The sequence below is a fragment of the Cladophialophora carrionii genome (assembly GCF_000365165.1).
Source record: "Cladophialophora carrionii CBS 160.54 unplaced genomic scaffold supercont1.4, whole genome shotgun sequence".
Classification (NCBI taxonomy): Eukaryota; Fungi; Ascomycota; class Eurotiomycetes; order Chaetothyriales; family Herpotrichiellaceae; genus Cladophialophora; species Cladophialophora carrionii.
This window is the reverse complement of record NW_008481829.1, coordinates 138469-153889: the sequence shown is the minus strand read 5'-3', so window position 1 is coordinate 153889 and position 15421 is coordinate 138469. Positions and strand designations below refer to the sequence as shown.

The window sequence follows — 15421 nt, the reverse complement described above, 5'->3', positions numbered from 1 at the left end:
AATCGTTGTCAGAGAAAATTAAGCTCCACCGTATTCATTACACGTGACAGCGCGCCTCTACTGCGAACTATTATTCCCAAAAGTGCATTTCTTCGGAAGCCCTGAAAGTGACCAACGCGTCCTTTCCCCCATTTCTCGCACATGTGCATCTGAACAGAGTTGAAGACGCCATTGACGCTTGGTTGTCGCGCATGTCGATATGATTCTACGGTCACAATGCGGCGAGCTTCATTGAGGCGCACAGCGAGCATCACAGACCTCCGCTTCACTCTCCGCCGCGTGTTCGGCAAAGACGCGTTCAGACCGGTGCAAGAGGAAGTCATCACCGCGGTGGTTGCTGGGCACGATGTCTTCGTCTGTGCAGCCACTTCTTTCGGCAAGTCGCTATGCTACCAACTGCCCGCCGTCGTGTCCTTGGGGGTCACAGTGGTCATCTCGCCTCTCCTGGCCTTGATGGAGAACCAGGTCCACGCAGCCAAAGCATTGGGCATTGCCGTCGAGATGATCAATGGCAGGACGGCGCTGACGGACAGGCGACGTATCGAGGCCGACCTGCTTTGCGGCCATCCGGAGACCAAGTTGCTGTATGTGACCCCCGAACTCTGCGCGCTCGACCGGTTCCGCAACATCATCATGCAGATTCATCGCCAGGGCCAACTTGTACGGGTCGCCATTGACGAAGCACATTGCATCAGCGAATGGGGCCATGACTTCCGTCCCGCATACAGGGACCTGATCTGGTTGAAAACCAGCTTGAATTGCCCTCCTGTGCCAATGATGGCGGTGACAGCCACTGCCACGAAGCAAGTACGAGATGACATCTTCGAGTTCCTTGGCCTCGATCATGACAAGACGAAATGCTTTTCAACGTCAACCTCCCGCCCGAACATTCACTATGAAGTCCAGTACCTCTCCGAATCGAATCCGAAGACTGGTGATGACGACATGTTTTCGCACCTGTTGTCCAAGCTGGAGTTTATGCACCGTAGACGAGTCACGCTGCTCCGGCATCTTAGACAGCGGGATCCATCCGCAGCGGTACCGCCGATCACCGGCATTGTTTACGTTACCATGCGCGCAACAGCAGACACTGTAGCCAGCAAGTTGACTGGTGCGAACATCAGAGCAAGCGCATACCATGCCGGCCTGGACCCGGACAAGCGCGAGAAGATTCAGAGACTGTTCGAGAGACACGGAAAGGCAGACCCACGGCTATTGCAGGTAGAAGACGACGAAGGCATAGCTGCGTCTTTCAACATCATCTGTGCCACAACGGCCTTTGGTATGGGCATCGACGTTTCGTCCATTCGCTTCGTCATCCACTACGGCCTTCCCAAGGGAATGGAGGCATTCGCACAGGAGTCGGGTCGAGCAGGTCGAGACAACAAAGCAGCCTCCAGCATCATATTGTACACCCGCGAGGAGGCAACTCGTTGTGAATATCGCATGAGCTGCGAGGCAGCCAAAGATAAGAGCAAGGCCAAGACGGAGTCGAGATTCGAATCGCTCAAGAGGATCGTCGAATTCTGCGAAAACACCAGCACCTGTCGCCACGAACTGGTTAGTCGCTATTTCGGGGACAAGAAGGACGCTGCCGAATGTTACTATGCGTGTGATGTGTGTAAAGAAGGGCCAGCAAGGTTGAGGCAACGCAAAGAAAAAGGGCTAGCCACGGAAGAGCAAGCCATCGAGTTCACCCAGAGAGAACCCATGAGATACGACGACTACGAATGACGATGGGCAGGGATTAGAGTGCATGATACCCGGCAATATGGCATAGATTGGGAAGTAATGCACGGACCAGGAGGTGCAGAGGCTTCCTAGGTACTGACCTACAGAGGGGCTGTTCCCTCCAATGTACAGTATGTCCCGACCATGTTTCAGCTCTTGAGGTTATAGTACCCGCCTCCAAACTCGACCAACCAGCCCCTCTCCACCTTGCTCACATCCTTGATATACACCTTGTCCCCTGTCTCCAACAACTCGTTGAAGATGACGTACTCTGCCTTCCTGTTGAACATGAGACTCGTCGGATGGGCGTGCATGGTGACGTTTCCAGAGACGGACTTGAACGTTCCATCGGGTTGCATCTTCGCGGCGTGCGAGAAGTACCCCGTCACCAGGCACTTGAGGATGTCCTGTGCCTTGTTCTGCGGCTGAGCGGTCGCAAGTGCGGACCGGTCGTCTCCTTTTGCGGCCCCAAGCTTCTCGAGATAACGCCACAACTGGTTCCTGATACTCACCGCGCGCTGCATGCTCTTGAAATTCAGGTGATGGTCATGGCACCACTTTGCCTCTTTCCTTCCCTTTGTCACAAATGCCTGGTAGACGTTCAACAGCGTGAGATGATCGCCTTCTTCGGCGGCGAATTTCCGACGCGAAGACTCCATGGCTTTCTTCTGGCCTTCGTGGTGGAACCAGATGTTTCCTTGCAGGGAAGTCATTGCGGCGAGGGCAAGCATCTCGGCCTGGCAGTCGAATTGTGGTGAGGAGGAAGTCAGGAGGCATTTAGCCATCATGGGCGGCACGGCGCCCAATTCAGCCATTCGCGTTCCCAGAGGAGAGGTGAGTTTTGCATAGTCGTCTACTGCACCGAGAGCGTAGAGGAGATCGAACGCTCGGATGAGGAGCTGTGAGGGTGGAGGGGAGAGGAAGTCGAAGCGTACGATGTTGTCGACTCCCAGTGCTTTGAGCTGGAGGACCACCGGGGCGAGGTTCGAGCGTTGGATCTCTGGAGTTGTCGTCGCAGGCAGGGAGGCGTAGGATTGTCGCGTATACAGTCGGAAACACTTCCCCGGTTGGGTTCGTCCTGCACGGCCGGCTCGCTGGGTGGCAGAGGCTTTTGATGTGGGGAAAGGAGTCAATGTCTCGATGTTTGTGTTTGGGTTGTATGCACGCAGCTTGACAAAGCCGCAGTCGACGACATAGACGATGCCATGAATCGTGACGGAGGCTTCCGCGATGTTTGTACTGAGAATGACTTTGCGCGTGTTTTCTGCTGCTTCAGAGAAGACGTACATCTGTTCGTCGGTGCTGAGACCGGCATAGAGCGGAAAGGGCTGAAGCGCTTGAGCTTGCGGAGGCAGTGTTGATGCGAGCTCGGAGAGCTTTTGTACGGCTGTTTCGATTTCCTCTCGCCCCGTGAGGAAAACGAGGATATCCCCTGGACCTTCCTGCTGATGGATAGTAAATACTGTTTGTACGGCTTTCTCAACATAATCGTCGGTCGGCTGGTCCAGATATAAAAGGTCAACGGGGTATGTCCGGCCTTCGATACTGACAATGCGGCATTGCTGCTGGTCGTCAGGGGCCTCTGGATCGGCGAAGAAAGTCGCAAACTTTTCGGCTTCGAGAGTTGCACTGCTGACAATAATTCTCAACTCTGAGCGGCGCTTCTTGATTTTCTTCAAGAGCCCCAGAAGAATATCCGAGCTCAACGATCTCTCGTGCGCCTCGTCGACCATGATGACCGAGTATCTCGTCAGTAACGGATCAACCAAAGCCTCCCGCAGCAGCATGCCATCGGTAAGAAACTTGATTTTAGTCTTGGCTGAAGTGACATCCTCGAAGCGGATCGAGTAGCCAACCTGGTCACCCACTTGACATCTCATCTCTTCGGCCACGCGGGCAGCGACTGTGGTGGCAGCCACCCTCCTTGGCTAGGAAATCGTCAAATACGCTCTGGCTCGTTGTGCGGACCTAACTCACCCACCTGAGTGACCGCTATACATTTCCCACCGGAGCACCATCCTGCCTGCTCTAAGTACTGGGGAAGCTGGGTGGTTTTTCCACTGCCAGTTTGCCCAACAATCACCGTAACTGGACATGTCTCGATTGTATACAGGAGGCTAGCTTTATGCCTGGCTATGGGAAGTAAGGCTGAAGGGGTGTACAGAGCGGGAATAAAGGACAGGTCAAAGTCGGCCATATTGCGTGCCCCTTCAATGATTACCAGGTAGAAGGGGCCCAAGTCCATTTGCGGAGATATCGACACTGCACCGCCACAAATGACGCCACATCGACCGACGTCATCACAGCCACTGCGCCAAGCCACTGTGCCGCGTACCTCGTAACGGATTCCGACCCCACCGAGACTCCGTGACCACAGCTTCCCCCGAATGGAAACATGTGTCGTTTCGTATCCAATAATCCAGCTGCCTGCAAGATTGCACACTCTCTCCATTGAATACGGTTCTACCCCCGGAGCTGGATATCATCGTCGACCATCAACATGGCAAGCAATACGCCGGTGCGTACCTCTACTTACACCTTGCACGGCCTGTACTGACATGTGCAGTCATCGCCTGTATCTCCGTTGAAACCATCAGATGGGCCCCCCGAGTCCCCGACCACTGCTCGACCCCTTGATTTTGACAGCGATCAAGAGACGGGCACCGTAGAGGTGACCAAGACGGAGATCCCGAAGCCACCTCCCAAGGCCGAGGCACCCCCTTCAAAACCACCTCGGCCAATGTCTCAACGGGAACAGGCAGAACTCACCTTGAAAGAGGCATTCCCTTCGATCGAAATTAGTGTCATTCGAGCAGTCCTTACTGCGAGTCGAGGCGACATCGAACCGGCTTTCAATGCGCTTCTGGGGATGAGTGACCCAGATTCACAACGAGAGCCCGAACCTACACCTCCCGCCAAACCCCCTCGACCGTCTCAACAATCTCCTACTTCCACGAAACTCACTCAGCTAGAAGCCGATGAGCTATATGCCAGACAACTGGCGCAGGAGTACAACGCTGGGGCACCGAGACAGCAACCAAGAGGCCGCCGTAGCTCGGGTGAAAGATACAACGAAAACCTGCCAGGCTCCCGGGTTGGACGGCCAGGAGCGAGCCCAAATCCTGACGATGTACCGTGGCGGAGTTTCATTGATGGTATAGCGCCCGGCTTGCATTCAGACAAATACACGCTAATAGACGCTGTGACAGACGACCTCCCAGAGATCCGGGACAATATCCGGAAAGGTTTCGTCGAGACACAGAAGACGGTCAACAGCTGGATCAGTGCATTCAAGAAGAAAATCGACGGTGAGGAGGACGACGACGTCGAATTTGGACAGGCTCAGCCACCTCTCCCGGCTCGGCCGACACAACAGTCGCCTTTTACAGGCCGCCGAAGTGCCGAGATGCGTCGCAGTGCAGACCTCCAACGCTATGATGCGGACATGCAACCGATCGGCGACGACTTTTCCAAACTGGAACTCCGAGACGGCGACGCACCGCCACGGACGTCAAGTCGACCACTTGCAAACCCCAACCTGCTTAAGTCTCAAGGACCAGATCGTCGCCCCTCACCAGGTACGAACCGGAAAGTATCTTTCCAGGATGGCCCGCCCGAGGAAATCCGCGATATGTATAGCGCGTCGCCGAAACCGACAACTGCCGCAACCACCAAGTCGAGCAAATGGCAACCTCTACAGAGTGTGGATCCGAGCCCGGTGACGGACAATGATCCATTCAGTCTAGGCGATAGTGACGAGGAGAAGGATGCGAAAATTATTACTTTGAAGGATGACGAGGACGAAGGGAACAAAGTCGATGACAAGAAGGCGACCGAGCCAGCCACGAAAGAAAGTACGGCTGCGGAATCGAAGTGAGACCAGGAGGGAGTGATACTGCAGGAAGTTGGGGGCCAATCTAAAAAGCAGAGTCGACATGTTTTGACTTTGGAGCGGCAGTGAAGCCACTTGGGGTCTGGCCTGATTGAGCAAAATAGGCCTCCTATCTGAGCAAGAAATCCTGTTTAAAAGGGATCTTGGTGAATGCATCGAGCGACGTCTATTCTGTCTTCACCATCTGCTATCTCCTTTCTGGACATCTCCGGCCTTGCCCGTGCTCCCGATGGTATCCATCATCCACTCGATCCTCTCCTGGATCAACCTCGTGCCCTCCTCCATGAATTCAGTCAAGGGTGTGCGCCCGGCCTTTTCCTTGGCGTAGTCCTCATACTTCCACAAGACGATCTGGTTGACGTTTAACCTGGTCATGCCGGCGGCGACGCACTGCTTGAAGATGTCGGCGGTGAACTCGTTGGTGCCGTGCATCACGAGCGTCACCCGGCCCTTGGCGGCCTCCTGGATGGAGGCCAGCCGGGGGAAGTCCAGATGGATGTTCTCGACGCCGTTGTAGGGGCCGTGGACGTTCCCGATGGCCGGGGCGAGGAAGTCGATGCCCGTGTCGATGAACTGCAGGGCCTCGTCCGGCGTGGTCAGGATGCCCTCGAGGTCGCCCGTGTCCTGCACGCCGGCCTCGCCGCCGTTGATGCGGCCGGGCTCGGCCTCGGTGGCGATGCCCCGCGCGTGGCAGTACGCGACCAGCTCCTTGGTGCGGGCCAGGTTCTCGGCCTTTTCGTAGTGCGACATGTCGACCATGATGCTGTCGAACTTGCCCGTCTGTGCGGCCCGCTTGATGGCCGCCTCGCTCTGCGCGTGGTCCAGGTGCAGCGACATGGGCACCGTGGCCGAGCGGCACACGTCCGCGGCCAGGTTCACCAGGTTGTCGTCGGCGTATTCCTGCGCCCAGGGAAACAGGAGGATCTGGCACGGCGACTGCTTCGCCTCGGCCGCCTTGCGGCACGCGATGATCGCTTCGAGGTTGTAGCACACCACGCCCGGCACGCCGTAGTGGCCCGCCTCGGCCGCCTTGAGGATGCGCACGCTGATGTTTTGCGACAGGTCCGGCATGGTGTCAGACCTGGGGACGGAGGAGGTTGGAGGTTGGGAGGTTGGAGGGAGGAATGAGGAAGGAGGAGGGAGGAAGAAGGTCTGTCAGTATTTCTGGATCGTCGGCGCTGAAGAGATGGTGGTGGCGGTGGTGCTTCTGGGTTCGTTCTTCTCTAACGGTGCAGTACTGTGTATGAGTACCTTACTACTGTAGTATGAGTATGAGTATAAGTGTGAGTGTGTACTCTGTACGTGGGAAGATCAAGTATAGTCAAGGCGAAAAGAATCTTGAAACTCAAAGGTTGAAGTCTCAACGCCCAGGTTTTCGAAAATCCAATTCAACGCAATGCCATCCGAAACAGGAAGACTCTCGGCTCCGTGCCCTGAGCGGCGTTCCCGACATTGCAGACACGTATTGCAGATGCCGTCAATCATGGTCGGCAACATGCCGTACGAGTACGTTTCGCGGCCAGGCCAGTCAAACTCGACTGACGCACGAGGACGAGCATGGACGAGTAGGAGTCCCCACCCCGTTCCTCGTCGAAAGGAAATGCATGGGATGAGGGAAGAATGATGTCGTCGGCCTGTTCTCCGCATGAAGAGGAGGGGCAACACAGTCACAATACGAGTAGTGTGACAGGGTCCGGCAGGGGTCATGGCGGGGTGATGCGTGGCCGTCGCTGTCGCTGTGATTGTCAATGTCGGCTATTGAACCTTGCAGCATTTCGCCCCTGACTTCGGCATGTCGGCTTGCATAGACAGTATACAGTACGGAGTATCTTACTCTACCTCCAATTTACAGTACGAGACGCCTCAAGTCCCAGAGGGAGAGGCGTGATGCTTCTACTACTTTTCTGCCTCTGCTTCTGCTCGCTCATTTCTGTGGCCCTTCCATCTGGTCCGTTACTGGTCTGCATTGGCTGTGTCTTCGTGATGCGGGCATAGGATGACCGGCGTTGACCGGCATTCATCGGCTTTGACGCCGACACCGAAACCTAGGGGCGTGAAAGTGCAAATATGCGATAGGCACAATGCGCGATGCTGTGGCAAGGCGCGGTTGACTGTGTACCTGCTCCGAGACAGCAAGAAGCCTTTACGACGTAGGATGGCACGAATGGTTCAGCCCTGCCTACCTACCCAGGAGTACTGGGTACAGCGATTACTCGGAGACGACAATCTGAACTAGGATCCGTGATGAAGAAGTTCGAATTAAACTTTTATACTTGGATCAAGCAGTATCAGGCAATTACTGAGCAAACAAAGGGCCATGCTTTGAGGTTGTGCGCAGGATCCGGCTGTAGCTCCTCCCCCTCCCCCCTGCCACAGCCCTGGCGACTCCCTGTCTGCTCAGCCTCGTCTTTCAACCCTCAGCTACCGTATTGCATCTACCCATACCTTCTCCCACCCTCTTTATTGCCCCTTCATGCCAATCTCTCCTGCTCCTCCATATACTCGATATACTCCCTCACCGACTGCTCGAAGCTGTCGGGCTTCTTAAACCCGAGCTTGTAGGCCAGCGAGTTATCATACGTGACCGCCCAGGTATACAGGATCTTGGCGATCGGCTCGTCATGCTCCTCCTTGACGTACTGGAGCTTGTCCTCGCCGCCGACCTTGGCCAGCGCGTCGAGCATGTCCTGGATGGTCACGACGTGGCCGGGCGCGTTGATCACCCGCCGGTGCGAGGGCAGCGCGTCCGACGGCAAACTGAGACAGTAGACCAGGTTGTGGATCAGTGTTTTCGGGGACGTGACGTGCGAGGGAAACGCCCGGTCCTTGACGGGGAGCACGCACTCCTTGCCGGCCAGCGGCTCGCGGATGATGCCCGAGATAAACGCCGACGCCGCGGGCGCGGGCTTGCCCGGCCGCACGGTGACGGTGGGGAAGCGGATGCAGAAGGCGTCGATGAAGCCCTTGCGCGTCATGTCGTTGATGAGGATCTCGCACATGAACTTGGCCGCGCCGTACGACCCCTCGGGCGTGGGCAGCACGTCCTCGGTGATCACGGCCGGCAAGGGCCGCCCGTACACCGCGCCGCTGGACGAGTAGATGACCCGGAGGCCCGGGCGCACGTGGCGGATCGTCTCCAGCAGCAGCCGCGTCGATTCCAGGTTGACGCTCATGCCCAGGTCGAAATTGGCTTCCGACCCGGCCGACATGACGCCGTGGAAGATGTACGCGGCGTCGAGGTCCGGCGTGACCACGCTTCGGTCCTTCAGGAGGTCCGCCTTGACCGTCGTGGCATTTTCAGGGTGTTTCGCCCCCTTGGGCACCGCCACGTCAAAGATGTCAGTCAACACCACTTTGTTGTCCGGGTTGGACAGCAGTTCCCGCGCGAGGAACTGCCCTATGAAGCCGCCGGCTCCCGTGATGAGGATCTTCATGCTGAGACAGTGGATGAGGTGGAAAACTCTTCGCGTTCGCCCTTCAGCTCTTTGTCCGTGTAGCCTCTGCTGTTGTAGTGATTTGGGCCTTGTTGCTTGAGCCCAGGTATATCGGCCCGCTTTCTCTATAACTGACTCAAGAATGGTCCCGATATATGAGAGGCAATTCTTGGGACTAAGGCGGATTGCTTCATCACATAACATCCGGGATTCCTGCCGTCCAGGCGCTCTGGTTGTTCCAGTCCGGCAAAAGTCACTCCGATGCCGCGTGCCCACACCTGTTTCGTGCCTCCAGTTGGAGAAGAACTGGTCGGAGTGTCGGTAACTGACGCCGGCGTGATGATGGTGGGGGGGTTACAAGAGGCACAAGAGGGGCGACAAAGGCCCTGGAGTCGCTTCGGCCGATCTACGAGCGAGCGAACGAGCTGTGAGCCTGTAACTCCGTAGATATTCGCAGTATGTACCTGAACATTTCCCTCACATATGAAGGTACCAGTTCAAATATTCTATTTTGTTGAAAAAGACCCAACGGTCGGATTCCCTAGAAGAGGGACAAAAGCCCAGAATCCTCCTCTAATCCTTCTGCCATCGTCGTATCAACGCCGCGTCCTTGTTCCTCGACGAGTCGCCGACAATTTAAAACATCAACATGCCGCCAATTTTTCATGGCGCTCATCCTGCTTATGCCCAATACTGTCAAACTGCAAATCCGTCTCTCCTCCCGTGCACATATGGCCTTCTGTCGGGATCAAAGTCCCTGCTTGTCGTGGCAGCCGAGCGTATCAACCCGCTGTTGCCCTTGACGGTGGCCGCTCGACTGATTGAAAGTAGGGCTGCGCGTACCGACCAGTTGACACCATGTCTTATAGACCCAGCCACCGCCTTGGCTGATTGACTTCCGATTATAGGCTTCCTTTTCTCCAGCATGCTTGCCGTTTGGCCGTGCTGAGACTGAGCAAGTGGGGATCTCGCGCGGAGTTTCGCTGTCTGCACGCTTCCTGCCGCTGAGCCAGGATCGGCAACTTCGGGATCAAGCTGGAGCACGACGTGAATCGTTTGCTGCGACGCCTGTGAAGGCAACGACCATCGATTCCTGCTGCCTGGTGATGACGACGTCGGTAGAGGCGGCAGAGGCTTGGTCGGTGCTGGAGGTAGAGGCCAATTCTCGGCCGACCCGACTGCTTTCGGGGCGTTCGAGTCTTCCCTAGACGGTTGTCCAGGACCACCAGATGTAGCAGCAGCAGCAGCAGCAGCAGTGTCCTGCTCCCGGACCTGCACTAGAACAACCTTGCCGTCTCGATCTGACCCCAGTTCAAATCGCCGGGTTCCTTGACGGCCCATGTCTTTCCAGAATCCCCTTTCATGCACCGTTGTTTCGTCACCGCTATACGCCATTCCAATCGCCGCGGCTTCTGCCCTGGTCTCACCAGCAACACTGCTTGAGCCACGCTTTTCCTCTTGATGGGCATCCGAAGCAGTGCCCTCCGTGTCGCCACGTTGTCGTGAATACCGTGCAAGGCTGCCAATCGACCCGACCAAGAACTGACGGAAAAACGGCTGGAGAGCAGGTGCGCTGGCCGCGAATATTCCAACGTAGAGCTCCGCAACCGACCAAATCCAGATTTCCCATAGCAGCCATGTAAAGTCATACGTCTCATTGAACAGCCGGTACGTGAGGACGACCCTGACCACGCCCAAAGCACATGCCAGAAATCCCAAGCCGAACAATCCGTACAAGGCGAGACTCTGCTTCAGCGGAAGCTTCAGGCTGAAAACCAGCAGAAGCGGCAGCAGCGTACTGTATAAGTCACCAAAGGTACTCAGAGCTACGGCCGCTGGGATAGATGCTCCCTCTTTCGCGCAGTAGAAGTTGTGAGTGGCGGCCCACTTTTGGTCGAAAGAATTCCAGTACGCGTCAACCGGACGACAGATGAGAAGGAGTGTCAACGTGAAGGCGAGTAGGTATAGAACGTTGTAGACAATCCCGAGCCAGGTGGCAACCAGGAATCCCTTGTTGAATTTGACACTTAATCGTTGGTAAAACAGCAGCACACTGGTCTTGATCGCGGTTCCGGCAAGAACAAATAGCCACTCGCTGATCCAGACGTTGAGACGGTGCGGCGTCATCACAGATGATGGGACGTCCCATATATGTCGGCCACTGAAATATAGTTCGTTGCCGACCACAACCATGCTGGACATGGCAACGCTGAATACCAGTCCCACGACGACCAGGAGATCATCCCCTCCAGGGGCTCTAGTAATGACCAGGCGCGAATATATCCGAGCAGAGACAACGATTAGCCCGAGGCCGCTGAAGATGATACAGACTTGCTTCAGAGCTGGCCCTCTGGTTTGGGGATTGACATAGTCTGGTCCCGGCCAAGAGGCAATGACTGAGGGAGGAGCTGCAACATCCGTTAACATACACAACTCGCGATCATCGAGAACACTCACGATGCAGCGTATCCGCCATGTTGGTTTTTCCAGTCAGTACTTCTTGACGGCTCCAGGCTGAAGGTGAAACTCAAGGCGACTGATACGAATTCTGGTTCAGGCCACAGTAGTATACAGGAGGAGACAAGCGACCAGAGCACTGTCGGCTGCATACCCTATTACAGCCGTGCTGGCGAGGCCACATAGAGTTCTCGCGTGACAAGAGGCTGAGTTTTCGCAGATCAGAGGAAGCCGCTATTGTCTCGCGACATGAAGACGCCCCACATCTATCAGAGAGATGGGTCCACCTGAATTGCTCTGTTTCCATCAGTATCAAGCCAAGAATCGGCACCGGTGGTCCGGCAGAAGGATTCCGGGGATCAGTCTGGATCATTCTGCCCGAGCCTACAGCTCATATGACACCGAGAGACGAGGGCTCGAATAGATTCGTTTGCGACAAGTCCATCATGGAGCAGTAGATTCACAGTCGATCTGAGGGTCATTGTACGAGTAGCCATCCGAGATCCGGGAAGGATGGTGCTTGATAGACTTTGAGCTAGTAGTTGTCGAAGAAATCAGACTCTGGCTTCAGGGGACAGAAATCTCCCCGGGACGTTCAGACCCCCTGGGCGGAGTGACAGGTGCAAAGCATACCGTGTAAGTGGCGTCGAGGTGTCAGGGATTGGCCCTGCGCAGGCATGAATTTGGTGTAGGCGCGGGAAGACACAGCTTCGTCGGGAAGAAAACGTATCGCATCGAACGGATAGCTTCATAAGAGGTGTTTCTGCTGACGGAATTTGTATTTGTGGCTGGTATGAGGAAGTAGTAGGATTCCGTCGACGCGCTGCACTAAATGATACACCAACTGAACACGCGAAATCCCAACAGACTGTGCGTACTTCGGACTTACTTGTGTCTACTTTTCGGTAGATCGACAGACGGCTTGCCTCAAGTCAAAGCCTGTTTTTGACGTGAAGCGGGGCAGATGCAGTATCGACCATGTCAGGCACCTGCTCGGTCTCCGCGTCGACGCGCTGGCACCCATTGGGAGCATGGTGCTCAACACGCGACGAAAACTTCGAAATCGTCAGGGCTGAAAGGCGCTGGGGGAAAGGACCGTGTCGACGTCGTTTGCCGTTGTCCATGACACGTCCCTCCTCATGCCTGACGAAAGGGAAGGGTGCGTGCACAGTTGTCAGTAAGGATGAATTGAGTTTGAAGTGAACGGAGTCTGAAATGCGGCAACGCGCTACACAAAACTGGCACTCGCGCCTCGCCGATTTGGGAAACAAGCGCAGTCATGAGGAAGAGATCGGTCGCCCAAATGCATTTAGTGTACGGAGTATGAGCTTGATACTTCTCTATCTGTCTGGCCAAAATCAGCGTCGTCACTGCGACATGGTCTAGTCCACTAATGCTTCTCTTGGAGTATGGGCCCGCTTGACTAGAACCCACTTCGAGGGAGGACGAGTTCACGTCAGTTTCGACTTGTTGTAGCCGACTTCTGCACCATGAATCAGATGATCCTAACAAGTCCTCGGGGAAGTTATTAAACCCCGTCTTCCGCGACTCTTGTACGGGATGCAGGCTCGCCGACCAGAGTAGGCAAGGTTCTATCGAGTCGCTACAGTGCCTACCACCTCATGAACGTACGACAGATGTGAGGTGTTCCAGGAACCTCGGCGTCGATTGCGGACCTCAACGGGCATCGCATGCTTTTCAGCGTCGCGTTCATGATGCCCAAGCATATGCACGGTAACATATGGGAAACCGAGACGTGCTGAGAATGCTGCAGACTCCGCAAACACACGCTCTGATACGGGGATAGCGCAAGAAAGCGAGATGCATTTCGACCTAACAAGCGACTTCTGTACAAGATTGCTTGATCTCTGCTCCTGCGACATTGATCAATACCCGACCATATCCATGGCTATTTCCACGCCGACGACAGTATCGCGTCTTTCTGAACCTTCGTCCATTACCCTTCTGTCCTCCAACCAGTTCACAATTTCGCCACAGGCTGTGATGAGCCAACTGTGGTGATTTCGTTGTACAATAGACTGATCACGGCTGGTTAGTATCATTCTGGGATAACAGGACCGTATCAGCAAAACATACCTTGTCAAGAAGTCGGCATAATCTTCGCCAGTCACTTGGCCTTCGAAGTACCGAGCAGCAAGATGATATTTGTTACCCTTGGGTGCCTTTGAGGACAGCTCGTCTGCCTGCTCCTTCAATAGCCGGAGAGCATAGGCTTTGTCGACGGTTTGGCCTTCAGCGGTCTTCACTCCGTGTTTGACCCACTGCCACAATTGCGATCGTGAGACTTCGGCCGTTGCGGCATCCTCCATGAGGTAGTTAATCGGTACACAGCCGACGCCCCGGAGCCAGCCCTCCATGTATCCAAGACCAATATTGAGGTTCTTTCTGATGCCATCCTCTGTAACCGTGCCAGGCATGTTCATGTTGAGCAGATCGTTCTTGGTGACAGTGACGTCCTCACGGCGTTTGAAGAGTTGGTTCGGGGTGGGCATGTGCTCGTTGAAGACCTCAGCAGCAATAACCGCCAACGCAGGGTGAGCGACCCAAGTGCCGTCATGGCCGGCGCGGACCTCGCGAAGTTTATCTTGACGGACGTTGTCCATGGCCTTTTCGTTGGCCTCCGGGTTGTCCTTGATGGGGATCTGAGCAGCCATGCCGCCCATTGCATGCACGCCACGGCGGTGGCAGGTCTTGATGAGCAGCCGAACGTAGGCGTCCATGAAGGGGACAGTCATTGTGACGGCGGAGCGATCGGGAAGGACAAAGTTGGGATGCTGGCGGAACTTCTTGATCACCGAGAAGATGTAGTCCCAGCGACCGCAGTTGAGGCCGGCAGAATGGTCGCGGAGTTCATAGATGATCTCGTCCATCTCGAAGGCTGCAGTGATAGTCTCAATCAAAACAGTTCCCCGGATGGTGCCTCGAGGCATGCCAATGTAGTCTTGAGACAGATTGAACACATCGTTCCATAGTCTCGCTTCCAGGTGTGACTCCATCTTGGGAAGATAGTAGTATGGGCCTGTGCCGCGCTTGACCAGTTCAAACGCATTGTGGAAGAAGTATAGACCAAAGTCGAACAAGGAGCCGGAGATGGGCTCCCCGTCCACTGTAAAATGCTTCTCTTCCAGATGCCAACCTCTGGGTCTGGCGATAAGCGTCGGCAAGACCCTGTCTGTGCGTAGTTTGTACTCTTTCTCCCCCTGCTTGAAGTCGACCTGCTTGCGGATGGCATCGTAAAGGTTGACCTGGCCTGAGACTTGGTTGTCCCACGTAGGGGCTTGTGCATCTACCAGGACCGTCAGAAGCTGCGATATCACCTTTGACTTTTGGAACCTTACCCTCGAAGTCTGCCATATAAGTCCATACATTGCTGTTCAAAGCATTGACAACCATCTTGCGGTCGGTGGCTGGTGGATGGTCAGGTTCCGACTCAAATTCCTCGGGATTGCACCAACTTACGTCCTGTGATCTCAATGCGACGGTCCACCAAGCCCGGGGCAGGCGGGGCTCCTTTCCAGGCATCATTATCGCGAATATGCTTGGTCTCCGGCAGAAAATCGGGCAGGTTTCCCTTGTCAAGCTCCTGCTGACGGATCACTCGTCGCTGAAGCAAAGCTTTACGGGTGCCGTTGAAGGTTCTGTGAAGGAGGGCAAGAAACGCGGTGGCCTCCGGCGATAGGATCTTGCGATATTCTGGCTTCACGGCTCCATTGATAGCTACGCCTTCGTTAATGGTTTCGATGCTCGCCATGATGAAGATTCGTGGAAATTTGAACCAAAGTATAGCAGAAATTGATAGTCGGGAGGATGGCTCTCGTCGAGCAAAGGGAAGTCGAGGAGACTGATATAATGATATACGTCAGAGCAGCTCCCAGCTCGAAAGCGT

General features: G+C 55.3%; 7 protein-coding genes across 7 annotated transcripts; 2 read left to right on the top strand and 5 right to left on the bottom strand.

Annotated features, from left to right (window-relative positions):
* Positions 1–216: 216 nt before the first annotated feature.
* G647_04720 (uncharacterized protein) lies at positions 217–1734 on the top strand (the record flags this gene model as incomplete). Its single annotated transcript, XM_008729059.1, has 1 exon — positions 217–1734. The coding sequence occupies one exon, from the start codon at positions 217–219 to the stop codon at positions 1732–1734; it is 1518 nt and encodes a 505-aa protein (XP_008727281.1).
* A 146-nt stretch (positions 1735–1880) lies between these two features.
* Positions 1881–3928, bottom strand: G647_04719 (uncharacterized protein; the record flags this gene model as incomplete). Its single annotated transcript, XM_008729058.1, has 2 exons — positions 1881–3659; positions 3713–3928. The coding sequence occupies 2 exons, from the start codon at positions 3926–3928 to the stop codon at positions 1881–1883; spliced, it is 1995 nt and encodes a 664-aa protein (XP_008727280.1).
* A 303-nt stretch (positions 3929–4231) lies between these two features.
* G647_04718 (uncharacterized protein) lies at positions 4232–5608 on the top strand (the record flags this gene model as incomplete). Its single annotated transcript, XM_008729057.1, has 2 exons — positions 4232–4249; positions 4298–5608. The coding sequence occupies 2 exons, from the start codon at positions 4232–4234 to the stop codon at positions 5606–5608; spliced, it is 1329 nt and encodes a 442-aa protein (XP_008727279.1).
* A 192-nt stretch (positions 5609–5800) lies between these two features.
* G647_04717 (uncharacterized protein) lies at positions 5801–6694 on the bottom strand (the record flags this gene model as incomplete). The annotated part of the gene is made up of 1 exon (XM_008729056.1): positions 5801–6694. The coding sequence occupies one exon, from the start codon at positions 6692–6694 to the stop codon at positions 5801–5803; it is 894 nt and encodes a 297-aa protein (XP_008727278.1).
* A 1400-nt stretch (positions 6695–8094) lies between these two features.
* On the bottom strand, positions 8095–9057 carry G647_04716 (uncharacterized protein; the record flags this gene model as incomplete). The annotated part of the gene is made up of 1 exon (XM_008729055.1): positions 8095–9057. One exon carries the CDS (start codon positions 9055–9057, stop codon positions 8095–8097), a length of 963 nt encoding a protein of 320 aa, XP_008727277.1.
* A 696-nt stretch (positions 9058–9753) lies between these two features.
* Positions 9754–11533, bottom strand: G647_04715 (uncharacterized protein; the record flags this gene model as incomplete). The annotated part of the gene is made up of 2 exons (XM_008729054.1): positions 9754–11465; positions 11515–11533. The coding sequence occupies 2 exons, from the start codon at positions 11531–11533 to the stop codon at positions 9754–9756; spliced, it is 1731 nt and encodes a 576-aa protein (XP_008727276.1).
* A 1962-nt stretch (positions 11534–13495) lies between these two features.
* On the bottom strand, positions 13496–15286 carry G647_04714 (malate synthase, glyoxysomal; the record flags this gene model as incomplete). Its single annotated transcript, XM_008729053.1, has 4 exons — positions 13496–13553; positions 13612–14821; positions 14874–14942; positions 14995–15286. The coding sequence occupies 4 exons, from the start codon at positions 15284–15286 to the stop codon at positions 13496–13498; spliced, it is 1629 nt and encodes a 542-aa protein (XP_008727275.1).
* Between the last annotated feature and the right edge of the window lie 135 nt (positions 15287–15421).